Genomic DNA, 13169 nt, shown 5'->3' with positions numbered 1-13169 from the left:
AAAAAAGAATTTGGTTGAGGAGGTTAAATTTCTCTCCTGTGGCCTCTCTTGGTGATTAAGACTTCTGCTCAGTCTTCCTCAAACAGAGTCTCAAACGCACACTCTCACTCTTCTCTGCCACGTTGTCTGGGGTTTCTGGTGGCAACATGGCATTTCCCCACACTGATACTATGCCACGCTCTCCCTTTCCCTCTCTCTCTCTCCCTCTCTCTCTCTCCCACTCTCTGCCTCTCTCTCACCCTCTCTCTCCCTCTCTCTCTCCCACTCTCTGCCTCTCTCTCACCCTCTTCCTCCCTCTCTCTCTCTCTCTCTCTCTCTCCCTCTCCCTCTCTCCCCGGCTCCTGCTTCTCTCCCTTCTCTTTTTCCTCTTTCCACTGTAATTAGTCACATTCTCTCCTCCCTTCTTTCCCTATCACTCTTGCTCCCTTTCCACTCCTCCCCCCTTCCTTCTCTCCTCTCTTCATGGCAGCTGCTGCCAGAAAACGGCATTTGAGCCCATGTTCTTCTACAAGGGACTTACCTAGTCAATGTCTTTCATCATGGATGTACACACACACACACACATACACACACACACACACACACACACACACACACACTAGATATTAACATAATCTGATTCATCTTAAATTCTAGGTGCTGTTCAAAACAAGCGCTAGTTTTTCTGTTAAAAGTACCTGCAGGATTTATCTGTGTCATCTAAAGAAGTGCTAGCTGTTTTATCACCTTAACTGCTTCAGATGATACATTCATACCATGCTATTACCAAGCAGAAAGACAGTAAAGGTTTTTTTAAACCAAAGTAAAAACAATAAATGAAAAAGAGAGTCAGAAGGGAGAGAGAGATTAGGAGAAGGAGAGAAAGATGATGATGATGAAGACAGAAGAGTGTCATTACACTCAACCCTTACACAGTGTCACCCTGTTCGCAGCTATCCCACACACACCCGGCGTACCTGCTAAAGATCCGCCGGCCTGCCGACACGGTGATTAATCACCCTCTCTCCAGGCTAGCAGGCAGATCACAAGACCATCATGCAGTCACTGTTACCTTTAATTTGACTAAGGGTGTGTATCTTGGGGACTATCTCTAAAGTATGACCCAAGGCTGTTTTGGGGGGTTGGGCAGTTTGAGGTTACTGTGCAACCAGAAAATTTGAATTGAGGGGTAAGAGCTTTGTTCAAGAATATAATTTACTCCCACTGCCTTCACAGAACCTTGCATTTCAATGGTTGGGCAAAGACCACCACATTTGAGTCTTTCTGAACCTAAGCAGGGAAACAGAGGATAAACAAAGCAAGTTTGCTCATCTTCACCTCCAACTGTTTGTCTCAACAAAGCAGCTGACAACATGGGGCAAGGCAATTGTGGAAAAACCACCACACTTAGAGGAAGATATTTTTCTGCTAGCCCATATAAAGTTCCATTCATGCAGTCCTATCTCAGGTTCCACTTGATGATCAAAAAAAGGAAAAAGAGAAAAAAAAGGAAAAAAAAATAAATAAATAAAGTTCTGCATTATAGATCTGTGGTTCCACCCACTGGAATTCCATTTCTGTGGGTTCCACCAGCTCCTTTGTGACATCATGGCCCTTTATCCCATACGAGGGCTGAGCCCCAGCTGAACCTCTGAGCCTATTTATACCAGCAGCTGGTGTGAGTGTGACTGGAACTGCTGTCAGTGGTCCTCGATAGCTGCCTTCTCTCACTGGCATTAACCGTGAATGCACCATCCCCCTCTGGTTAAAGCAGCTGCGCAGTACCGCAACGTGCCTTGCAGCTGCTATTCAGGTTTGAATCTCAGATTTGCCACATATTGTCTGGAGGTGGATGCTGCAATTAGCATGCAGTTTTTTCCCTACAGCAGCATGGTACTTCACTATGTATCACGCCAAACTAGCTGAGCTGACTTCTCCAGTTATGCTGAAGTGAATGAAAAGTTGATCCGCTCGGATGTCTTTGAGCCATATGGAAGTGGCATAGTGTAGTATTTATATTACACCAAGTTCCTGAGATATCAACTTAAAGATCACCTCAAAGAACTGCGTTTCATCTGTGTGTTTTTTTTTCACCTTGCTGACCACTTCACACTTTGTTTCCATGACTGAATGTGATTGAATCTTCTCTGTGCTTTCATCAGACCTTCCATGGGATCTATTTCCATGGGATCCATTTCATTCTTTTCACCTTATCTGGAGCATTCATCGAACACTGTACTGTTAAAGTGTTTAAAGGATGCAATAGGGCAATAATGCTTAATAGTGCAATAATTCTTAATAGAGGCAATCTATTAATTACTTGGAGAAATATAGCATAACAGTCCCAATAGTGCATTAATCTGACTCAATTACTCCATCCACTCCATACCTCGTGGTATGTTCATTTCCAGCAGCTAATGTAAGTGGCTGATGCATTATAGGAGGTAATCAAAATAGCCAACAGACAACAATAAGTGCAATTTCCTACAATTTTCAAGAGAAATGGTAGAATTAAGTGTCATCAATACAAGGTACAATTGCTCCATTGGTTTATTATAACAATTGGTTTATTTGACCAATTATCATTAATCATATTTTTTCCACATTAATGAAGCATAACAGTTCATTAACACTATGCAGAGCATTTTAAATAATGCACTAAAATGGAAATGGCAATAATCTGAACTCATTATGACCAAATCGTTTTAACATGGTAGACTCTCTTCAGATGGGATTAAAAATACTGCAAAGAAAGGAAATTGTGTTTTCACACCTGAAGCCATTTGTATCCGAGTAATAATGCATCTGCAGGTGTGACTGACTCAGTTAGAACAAGTTTTTGACTAGCCATATATAAAACATAAAACACCACCTTTGGTAATGATATGACAATCAAGCTCCTTACGTGACTGGACAATGGACAGTTTTTCATTTGTCCCAGAAATTCATGAAAACACTACAAACTACTTATCCCATTGCTCTAAAAAGATTTCACACCATTACCCACAGACCAATGACCTACAAGCACAGAACTTCTAGTTTCTCTCTCTCCCTCACCCTCACACACACACACACACACACACACACACACACACACACACACACACACACACACACACACACACACACAGAGAGAGAGAGAGAGAGAGAATAGCAAAGGCAACCTCTATGTAATCTAATCTGTCAGCCAGATGTCTTTTATATGACTATGGGGGAGTTTATATACTCCTTAAAGGGCATGTCTAGAGAACTAAAGACAGTTCCGGCTCCACTGGTCAAGAGGCTGAGGTCAGCTTGGCCTTGTCCTGACTGAAGACTCAAGCAACTGGTTCAAATTCTCTCTTTGTCAATAATACTGCCAAAAAGTTTTGATTTCCAGAATTCCTTCACTGGAGCTGAGAGTGGAAAAAGAAAGATTTAATCCCAATACAAAGCTTCAGGCTGTGTCTCATTGGAAAGATGATTCCACTCATTATTTTCTAACTACTGACATTTAAAAACCAAAAAAATTAAATCAATGGCAGATGCCAAATATCAGATGTGATGATACAGCCATACAGGAAAACACAGTGGGGTAAGACAAGCCCTAAACCTACAAAGCTAACACACCCTCAAAGGCTGTTCTGTGTAGAAATATTTACGAAAGAGATTAACAGGGCAAGAGTGTGGATCTGCCTTGTACAGTGGGACCCTCGAAAGTAAGACATAGTTTAGATGTAGCTACTCTGTTTTGAGACGTCCCCTCTCATTCCTACCCTATATATGGACACACAGATCGTTTCTCTGGGTACACGAGCACTCCACAGCTATCCAGAAGGCCTGAATCACTCGCAAAAGTGTTATTCTCCTCACACAGCCAAGCCGAGCAGCCCGACAGACTTCCTGCTCGTCCAAGAGACGACTGGCTATAGACCAATGAGCTCCTAGGAGTTTCTCAGCCATCGTAATAACCACACATTGAGGCACTTGAAGCAAGCGGCCATTTGAATGTGGCTGAATGAGCCTGCTTCCCACGTGGCGTTGTCAGTCATAATCTCCATCAAAGGAGATTTTCTTCTGCTACATTTTACAGATGGCAGAAGACCTGCAAAGTGACCGAACAGTGGTGAGAGGAACTGTGGGCTCAGTGTAAGGCAGGCCGCGTAACAGCTACACACACCCATCACACACCCATCCAGTGTGAAACGGATCCAAGATTTTGGCCAAGATTAAAGATCCGCCAGCAAGCTGCAATGCATTCCAGCCAGATTCCTTCACCCAAGAAAGACAGAGCCAAAAGAAAAAGAAGCAAAACAAATCTCAACAACTCCAACTATTGAGTGTGTTGCTGTTATCTGACAGGGTTATCCGTTTCTGGTATCCCACATTAACCCCCCACCCCTCATAATTAGGGAGAAACGGAAACTGTAGCAGGTGAGAGGGTCAAGGTACGGTTATGCTATATCTGGGCTGCAGTTGACCAAAACGCTCACAGAACCACTGAACATACCAGACTGCTTAGTCTGCGAACTCAATGTGCACAACATAAGCCCTCAGCACACTGCCAGTCGATAAAATGCTCTCTCATAGCCGCGTGTTATGAGAGATGCTGGAATGTAAATGCAACATCCAGACCGGCAAACACAACATATTAATTTCAGCCTGTTGTGATTGACTAGATAAGAAGGCTAAAACCACAAGGCTGATTAATATATAATTAACTCTGTAGCCTTAGTCTGTAAATATAATACCTTGTGTTGTTACATCTACACACATACACACCACCCCAATCAATAGGCTATCATTTATACAGCCAATTTAAAGAAAAGCCCTGCATGCAGGAGATGGTTTTCTTCTTCTCCTGTGTGCAACCCAATCGAGCAGAGCGTCTGTTCACAGGTGTGTCCGGTGGGCTGAACAGTCGCACCTCATACGCACGCTCCGTTCTCCAGGGCTTAATTGGATTTCGCAGCGCAGTGCTTGAACAAATAGCCCAAACTGACAGACGCTGGAAGAAACACACTCGCGCGCGCGCAACATGGCAGCGCTACACTAGCAGAGGGCAGAGAGAGGCGCGCGGGCACAATAGCGTTCTCCTCGGTGCTTTGACTGCTTTCATTCCAGATCGAAGAGCCACGTAAATGCTATCTTTCAATTTCCGATTGAACAGCATCAATGACATCTTTACTATATTTCATTTGTCTTAATTCACGACATTCGCTCTGAAGCTCATGGGCAGGACCATAAACTATCGGAATGCTCCATTCATACAGTGTGCTGGATGTTCATTGATGAAATGCGTCAAGGTGTTTTTCCATTAAAATAATCTGCAGACTTAAGCAAACGGGAAAGTCAGCCCCCCCCCCCCCCCCCCCCCCAGTAGGACACAGCCTATCTAGGCTGGGGGTTCCTGTCATGTTGAACACCAAGATGTCACACTCACGCTGCGTAAAACGCCGACCCTGCGCCTGTATCACTGATACACCGCGGGGGTCAAAAGTGTGTTCCCTTACCCCTTCTCTCACTTTATGTCCTTGAAAAAGGAAATGACGCGGACTGAGATTCCCTCGATATATTTATTTACAATATTCAGCAGAAAGACATCGCAAGGACAGATGCGATGTCATTTATCTCGAACATGCTGGAGTCAGAAAGAAACCGTCCAGCTCAACATCATCAACGTGAAGCATTCGGTTAACGTTATTGAAGCATTCGGTATAGAGTTATTGAAATTTACATTTCAAAACGTGTATTTAAGCATTAAAAATGCCGTTTTTTTAATCATCATTCCTTACCTATTCTCCGCAAGGCAGGCTGTGGACTTGGGAAACCGCCGCTTATATGGTATGAAAACCGCATCGTTTTGAACTGGCTGGAAAAAGACTTGTGCGTGTCGGAGGGCAGCGGCGGTGCAGTGAAGCTGAGCAGAGCGCTCCTGGGTCGGTTCAGCTGCATGCCTGCTCGCTCTTACGCGGGCATAGGGTGCAGGACGTGGAGGTCTTTCTTTAGAAGGAAAGGCAGGAATATATGGCTTTATATTCCAGCTCCAACGACAAATCACACCAAACTGGAATACGGAGGGCTGCACGTCCAGCTCCGGGCACCGTCAAGCTGCCTGTCCCAACAGTACCGTCGTCGTCTGTCTGTTTTAAACTGAAAGTTGAACGATACCAGTTATACGGTAACGATCTGCCAGTATGCTGGGTAGCGGTAGAGGGAAGATCCGATCCAAGGGCTTCTGAACGGTGTAAAACTCCATCAAAGACTGGCTGGAAATAAGGGTCACTTTCAGGTCGGAAAAAACAAATCTATGAAGCCAATTAACAGTATAAGTGATTTAAACACTGGTCTAATTTGCCTTGTACATTTAAAACACATCTATGCTACGAGTATAAAACGTTTATTTTATGAAACGACGTTCGTAGCTAGGTTGTAACGCCACAGATAATCGCTAACGGTAAGAAAATATAGTCAGTCTTTCTGGGCTCATCGTGTTGAACTGAACGCAAAGCCCTTCAAAGAACAAAAGTAACACACTAGGCTACTGCCATCGGAGGAAAATTAGGATTACATATCTTAGTCCATCTTGACACGGTTTTATTCCACAATGCTAAATATATCCATTATATTAAAAGCATAAAAAATGGGGGGCAAAGGCCAACAAAATGCATTTTAAAAGTTTGAAGCGTGCGCACACGTGATGATGGTCTCCGTATTCGTGCGTGCAGTCGGTGGTTCTCCGTTTCCCACCGAACCGTTCTTCAGATTCTGCACACTCAGCCGCTCCACGCACAATCAAAACATGCTTTTGCCCTTCAGATCATTGAACTGTTGTCCTCCAAAATAAATGCAACAAATTATTCCTTAAATGACTCGACTGTCGCGCTCTCCCCTTAAATCCGTGTACGTTTTACTTATGGTCTTCTCCGGTTGTAGACGCATTGTACGTTAAGAACCTCGAGGTCAAGTCCCGTAGTTAACCGTAGACCTCCTCCTCGACTGTCTCCTTTTTTCGCCGCTCCCGTGCGCATTACTTTGTGGACATATGAAACCTAGTCTCAACCCCCCCTCTTCCTCCTCCTCCTCCTCCTCCTCCTCCGCCATCTCCATTTTTCCCAAAGTCTGTTTCCCATTTGGGTTTTTTCCCTTGTCCATGGGGTTTGCGCTTGAAATTTGATGCGAGGAAAAACGCTGAAAGGATTTCAACGTCTTTCTCGCCATCTGAAAACGTCTTCTGTGGAAATAACACTCGTTATTGAGTTTCTCAACTGATGACGTTAGTTTACTGTAATCAAATTAAATATTTACTCTGAATAAAAAGACGTTAAATGGGAGGGGAGTGAGAAGTTGGTAAACATGCGCGTAAAAGGTCGTGCACTCGTCTCCAATCTGACCCAGATTGCTCAAATAGTTTAAACCGGAGAAAATGTTTTTAAAACTGTTATGAGCAGAGAATACTAGTTGAGAGAGAGAACCGTTGAGTTAAAATCTAGAGTTCCTTAAAGGACTTTTTTCCAGTAATATTTATATTTCATTTCGTATTTACACGTGCAGTGTGTGATGCCTTTAATCCTAAAATAATTACATGTAAAATCCTCACATTTAGACACTGCGTCTCAACTTCTGCACACAAATGCGTGCTGTTGTATACGAGATGCGGAGAAAGAGCGCTTAACTACAGCTTTATGATCGACCCACGCAGTGCCAATGAACTGATTTAGGGACTGGCGTGTTTTGGATAGGACCCTCACAGTAGTCTCGTTCCTTGGCTACCTGGCTGTGGCATGTCAACAGCCGATACAGCTGGGTTAGTGGCCCCAGGGGACAGGACTGGAGCTAAGAACCAGTGGAAATACCATAGGACATAGGGGACACTTTCTAATTCAGTGTCTGTGACTGGCCCCACAGGAATGGAAAGCACAGTATTAAACACAGCTAAATCAACTTCAAAATCCTTCTTCCATTTTTCAAAGAATGATGGGAAACGGACCAACCAAACTCAGTTGGTATTTCCTGTAAATATTTATGCTGAGCTAAATTCATAAGACTCAAGTAAGTAGCTCCTATAACAGCATGTAGCCACAGCACTTTCAGGAACTTCGACTCTACTGCCTTAATGTGACGGAGGTCATGGAGGTTGCAGTGAACCTACAAGGTTTAACATGTAAAATTTCCATACATAAAGTTTTGCCTCAGACAAAAGTTGACATTCAAAACTGTGAGTCTCCAGTGAGAATTCTTATCATTTGACCCCTTAAACTAGTCCTGGAAAATTGGTTCATGATGAAAAACTACTGTTCCTTTCATAATCATGTTTCATATTCTCCAATTTAAAAAAATGTTTAAATAAAATAAATGTACTTAACATAAAAGATATGCCAAGTAAAATAAAAAATGTAAAAACTTTATTTTTACATCATCACAAATTGTGCTGTTAAGTGTTACAGTATTATCCATATGGGCCCCTTGGTGGTTGCCTTTGAAAGTTTTACAAAAGGTAGGAAACAGTAGTGCCAGTGTTTGACCAGAAGGTGGTGGTGTTGCTGAGGGAGTCTGATAATATGGTATCTGCAATTCCCAAAACAGCAAATCAAGTTCGCCAAGTACCAAATTATTTCAAATAGGTTAATAACAGTGCAGATGATTAAAATCACCTTTATTACAGTAATACAAGAATAACCAATTCATCAAAGACATGCCCTAATAATAATGTGCAAGCCTCACTTAGCATTCTGCAGATGCGGTTTCAGACATCAAATGGATAAGCCAATATCCCCAAACATGAACGGCATCCAAAGTAATCTGCATCAGTCTGTCTGTCCTTTTGGCTCCGGACCACATAAGGATTTCCTGCTCCTCAAGCTATACCTTGGCTGCAGGGAGCAATTAAACCACATTAGCAAATGGATGTGTTCCTAATTGAGATGCGTTGTAAAACCACCAGCAATTAGTGAATTCTACAAATACCTGGAAACTATTAGAAGGGGAGATTTAGAATGTACATGCAGATTACATTAAGTTACAATGGAGCATTAGCACTAAACAACAAAAGCATTACAAGTGCTAACTTGGGATTGCCATAAGTTCTGTTCACCATCTGAGGAACCTTCCTATGCATCTCACATTTTCCCAGCTTTAACGCACCTACTCCAAATAAAGAGGGACCTGGATTAGTAAGTAAAGGGTTGAGATCAGGTGTAGTGGTCCAAGTAAAAGAGTGCAAGGAGGTTCTAGGACCGCAGCAGTGTTTTCTGCTCTCACCTTTACCTGGGGGCGGAGGCAGGGCTAGATGGCATTCTTACCTGGTCGTTCTCCACAAGCACGCTGTAAACCAGTGTGGAGGAGTTACGCCCACGAGAGCCAGAGGACCGCCGCTGCCGTCTGCCAAGGATCTCCGCAGACCTCAGCTCCTCCGGCGGAGCAATGAAGCTCTCGATCTGCCTACCTGGCAACCACAAATGAGTTAACACAACATATAGGCGTGTTAACTCATTTGCAAGTTATATTATACTTGTTAACCCTCATCTGACAAGGAAATGAAGGTTTCTTACTGCTGTGGAGGGTAGAAAATGACGGCACCGTTGCATCTATGGCACTGCAGGGATGCAAAACCACCACACTGTTCTCGTGTACCTGACGCCACTTCCCAGCCGATAGCTTCTGCCTGGGTGTATTCCACTCATTCGTGGAACCCGAAAGACGTTCTGGAAAGTACTGGTACTTCTTAGAATCTTAGTACGCTCCAAAAACATATTGGATGCATTTACAAAATGAGGACGTAACAGAATGTGTGAAATGGTATGCTCGCTCACTCTGAAGACATCTCACCTGCCCTCTGCAAGGCTTGCTGGAGATTAGAGTGAGTTTCTTTTAGCTCTCTCAGAATCTCCAGACTTTCTCTGTTAATGTTCCGGAATCGCACAGCAAAGTACAACAGAACAAAGCAGCCAATCAGAACCATGACTTTTCTGAGAAGCCCAACCAATAAGGAAATCCGCTCCTATACAACAATAGCAGCAAACAGTGAGATTACCTTACAGCTAGCATAATGTAACAAATTTCATAATTTCACATAAATTGATATTCACTCCAAGAAACATGAATTCAGGACCTGTAACTGAATACACTTATGTAGAGTTCAGTAACCCACCATTTGTTGATATCCTGGATTATCATCTTCCATCACCATCTGACAGATTAACCTCTCCAGATATATGTTCAGGGCTACCAACCCGAACAGAAAAAATCTAAGACCAAGCACGAAGAATAACATCGTTCAAATTGACATGCTTCTACGTTGTCATACAATATGAGCATGACAACAACAAACAAAAACACCACAAGACTCAGGAACTACAATTAAGAGGCAGAATTTCACCCAGCAGGGATGAAAAATTATAAACATGCAAAACAACTAATGATTTAATGCTTTAGAAAAGACTGTTCATATTAGAACACTGAATCATGCGGATTGGTGTACATTGAATACTGCAACGCTTCAATGTTGTCAGGGTTATCCCTCATCATAAAATGCTGATAAAAGACCATAAAGTTCTCATGCACACACTAATATGCATGTTTGGCAACAATTTGATGTCATCAATCTCCAGACCAATCACAAGGTTCGACATGAAACCTGATGACATGGTTTCTGGCCTGGTATCAAGTCTGCTCCTCATTCACCTGGCCCCACAGGTGCGGCGTGTGGAGGTGAGCAGGAAGGAGGCGCAAAAGCCCAAAGCGTTGTAGAACAAAGAGCTCAGGGTGTGAGACTCCGTCATGATGAAGCTCTGGAGGAAGGCCACGCGGTTAAATATCTCCACAAACGCCACTTGCTGCTCCTGCACAGAATGCCTCATTTCGGCAAACACATCCTTCAAACCTGCAAGGAGATACATTTAATTTAGTGAACAATAATAAAAATATATATAATAAACAAAACAAGGGGCCAAACAAGAAGACCAAATGTTAAACAGGATATTAAAACAACTCTTGTAAAGGTTCATAAACCTCTGAACTTCATTTCTCAACATAACCAGGAAAAAAAAGCAAAGTTGGATATGGAAGGAAAGCAGGGACAACATCTTAACACACATGGAAGAGGAGGAAGGATGAACACAGAAGAGAATGCCAGTTTTCTTCATCCATAACCATCCACTGCCTGAAGCTTTACTTTCTAAGGAACTGAAGATGCTTCACTAATGCATTTTGACCATAGGTTAATATGGAGATTGGTATGTCAGCAAAAGGTGCATAAAACTCAGTATGAATCAAAATTGTAGCTTTTAAAGCCACCTTTAGCGGAGTCATGCAGTGTGTGTTTGAGCTCCTCTCCGTTGCGCAAGATGGCTTCCTGTGATTTGAGGGTCATGCTCTGGGCTTCCACAAGATCCTCTGCCATACGCTGGGTGGAAACAAGTCGCTCAGCCACGCCAGCTGAACTCTCCCTCAACCTGAGACACAGAGACATTTAGTACCAAAACACAGATGCTTCTGATTTGCAGAGAACCATTTATAAAGGCACAGAAACAAGTGTCAGGACACTGGCCTCGAGCAACACACACTCCTACATTATCTGCTTGGTGTGACACCACGAATTGGGAAGCGTCAAATTAACATAGGCTTCTATCAACATAGACGTTGTGTTTGCAAATTGACTAAATATTTAAGTTCTTGTCACATAAAACTGCCATCTCATTAAGAACGACCAATCAGTTAAATGATCTGGATGCACTAAAACACCACAACTAAATGTGCTTGCTTTCTTGGAGGCACCTGTTGATGGTGTTTTCTGCCTGATGCTGCCACCGCTCTCCCTGCAGGTAATGGCAGATGCTATGGGCGTGGGTGAAGAACTCCGTGTAGGTGTTGAAAGCAACAGGGTCCATGTTGCGGGTGCAAGTTTTAACATCGCTGCCTTCGGGGCACTCCGGAAAACTACGGCCAGACCTACGTTGAAATACGTGTGAGAAAACACTCCTTAGTAGGAGCATTCACCTGTCTCTTACAAATACAAAACACATTGGGAAAACAATGTTGCGTTCCTGGGTGGGCGGTTGCGACCTTCTCAGGTGACAGTGAGTGAAGGCCAACGCAATCTCGCTTTGCGTGTCGTCGGAAAACTGTCGGCACCTCGTATGGATTTTGTCCAGCGCTCGGGACCAACATTCTCCATAGCGCGGCGACGCGGCGAATTCGCGGACCTTTTGTAGTTCGTCTCGGCCTTTACTTTCTAAACTTTGATCGGCAGCCACGATACAAAGAGAGCTGCAACTCACAATGCAAAGTACTGAAACGGCACGCATCGCTGTTCAAAGTCAAACGATTGATACAGTAAAAATATTATTTTAAAAACTGCACTTAAAAAATATTTTTTAAAAGTCTTAAAAAATAATGTAGACGCACAGAAATAAACCTGAGCTCAGTAGAAAGAAAAGGCCGTACGCCTTAGCACGCCCTATTTTAATTAATTTGACTTGTTACCGCCTCCACATAAGGATGGGGAAATGGTTGTAGGCGTGATTGTAATTGACACGCAACTGAAAACTATGCTCAATGTTGTACGACCGATTAGGTTTCCGCATAACCATTGCAGTGTTTAGATGATAATCCACTCTACACTGATCGATGTGTTTCTGGGAAAATCACTCATATCAGATTAAGTTTTACATCAAATAAATATGGCCGTGAATTATATATTGACATATCCAATTATGACAAACTTAATTGTCACTGTCAAATCACCAAATTATCTTTCAAAAGCTTTTGGTTCAAATTTTGAATTATAGAAAGTAAATTATGCTGTGAGCACGAACCATTTCTGTATTTTGCATTTGGGCTCAAACGAGGTTAACTGTGTGATGCCCAATGTAAAGAAGCATGAGTAGACGGAGATGTTTGACGTCTATTTGTCTCCTGTGAAATAGCAGTGAGGATGGGATAAGAAGACATAAGTAGGCTAATTATAGTGCAGTTTATGAACAAATAGTCACACACAAGTTTATTTTGTTGGATCTTGAAATAAAAAGTAAATGAAGACCTTAAACGCAAATAAATATTCCTGTTCGTGTCCTAGCTCTTAATGCTTTACTAATAAGTTGATAGTAGGCTGCTGTACTCAGACTTCCCACAATAGGAGCCCATTCGTAAACGACAGAACTGTGTAATTGTTAATAGTTGTGAATGCGTATACCACAGAAACATCTAATTAT

At 42.8% G+C, this 13169-nt stretch overlaps 2 protein-coding genes across 3 annotated transcripts in view; both read right to left on the bottom strand.

Annotated features, from left to right (window-relative positions):
• Positions 1 to 6994, bottom strand: part of fgd1 (FYVE, RhoGEF and PH domain containing 1) — a 35324-nt gene extending 28330 nt beyond the window's left edge. The window contains exon 1 of the mRNA XM_077004012.1: positions 5754 to 6994. Coding sequence (XP_076860127.1) covers positions 5754 to 5913 — 160 coding nt within the window. The 5' untranslated portion in view covers positions 5914 to 6994. The remainder of the gene's footprint in view (positions 1 to 5753) is intronic.
• A 1347-nt stretch (positions 6995 to 8341) lies between these two features.
• On the bottom strand, positions 8342 to 12404 carry LOC143511673 (uncharacterized). 2 transcript variants are annotated; one of them, XR_013130223.1, is made up of 10 exons: positions 12022 to 12404; positions 11734 to 11907; positions 11254 to 11411; positions 10642 to 10840; positions 10109 to 10205; positions 9787 to 9958; positions 9510 to 9662; positions 9261 to 9403; positions 8683 to 8831; positions 8342 to 8526 (listed from the first exon to the last, which is right to left on the bottom strand). XR_013130223.1 is itself a non-coding variant. In XM_077001253.1 (9 exons), the coding sequence occupies exons 1-9, from the start codon at positions 12261 to 12263 to the stop codon at positions 8766 to 8768; spliced, it is 1404 nt and encodes a 467-aa protein (XP_076857368.1). In that variant the 5' UTR covers positions 12264 to 12404; the 3' UTR covers positions 8342 to 8765. The 2 variants fall into 2 exon arrangements, 1 of the variants encoding a protein (XP_076857368.1); XM_077001253.1 differs by having other exon boundaries at positions 8342 to 8831.
• Between the last annotated feature and the right edge of the window lie 765 nt (positions 12405 to 13169).

The sequence above is a fragment of the Brachyhypopomus gauderio genome, chromosome 4, assembly GCF_052324685.1.
Source record: "Brachyhypopomus gauderio isolate BG-103 chromosome 4, BGAUD_0.2, whole genome shotgun sequence".
NCBI lineage: Eukaryota > Metazoa > Chordata > Actinopteri > Gymnotiformes > Hypopomidae > Brachyhypopomus > Brachyhypopomus gauderio.
Note: the sequence above shows the minus strand (reverse complement) of the source record. Positions and strands in the feature narration are given on the sequence as shown.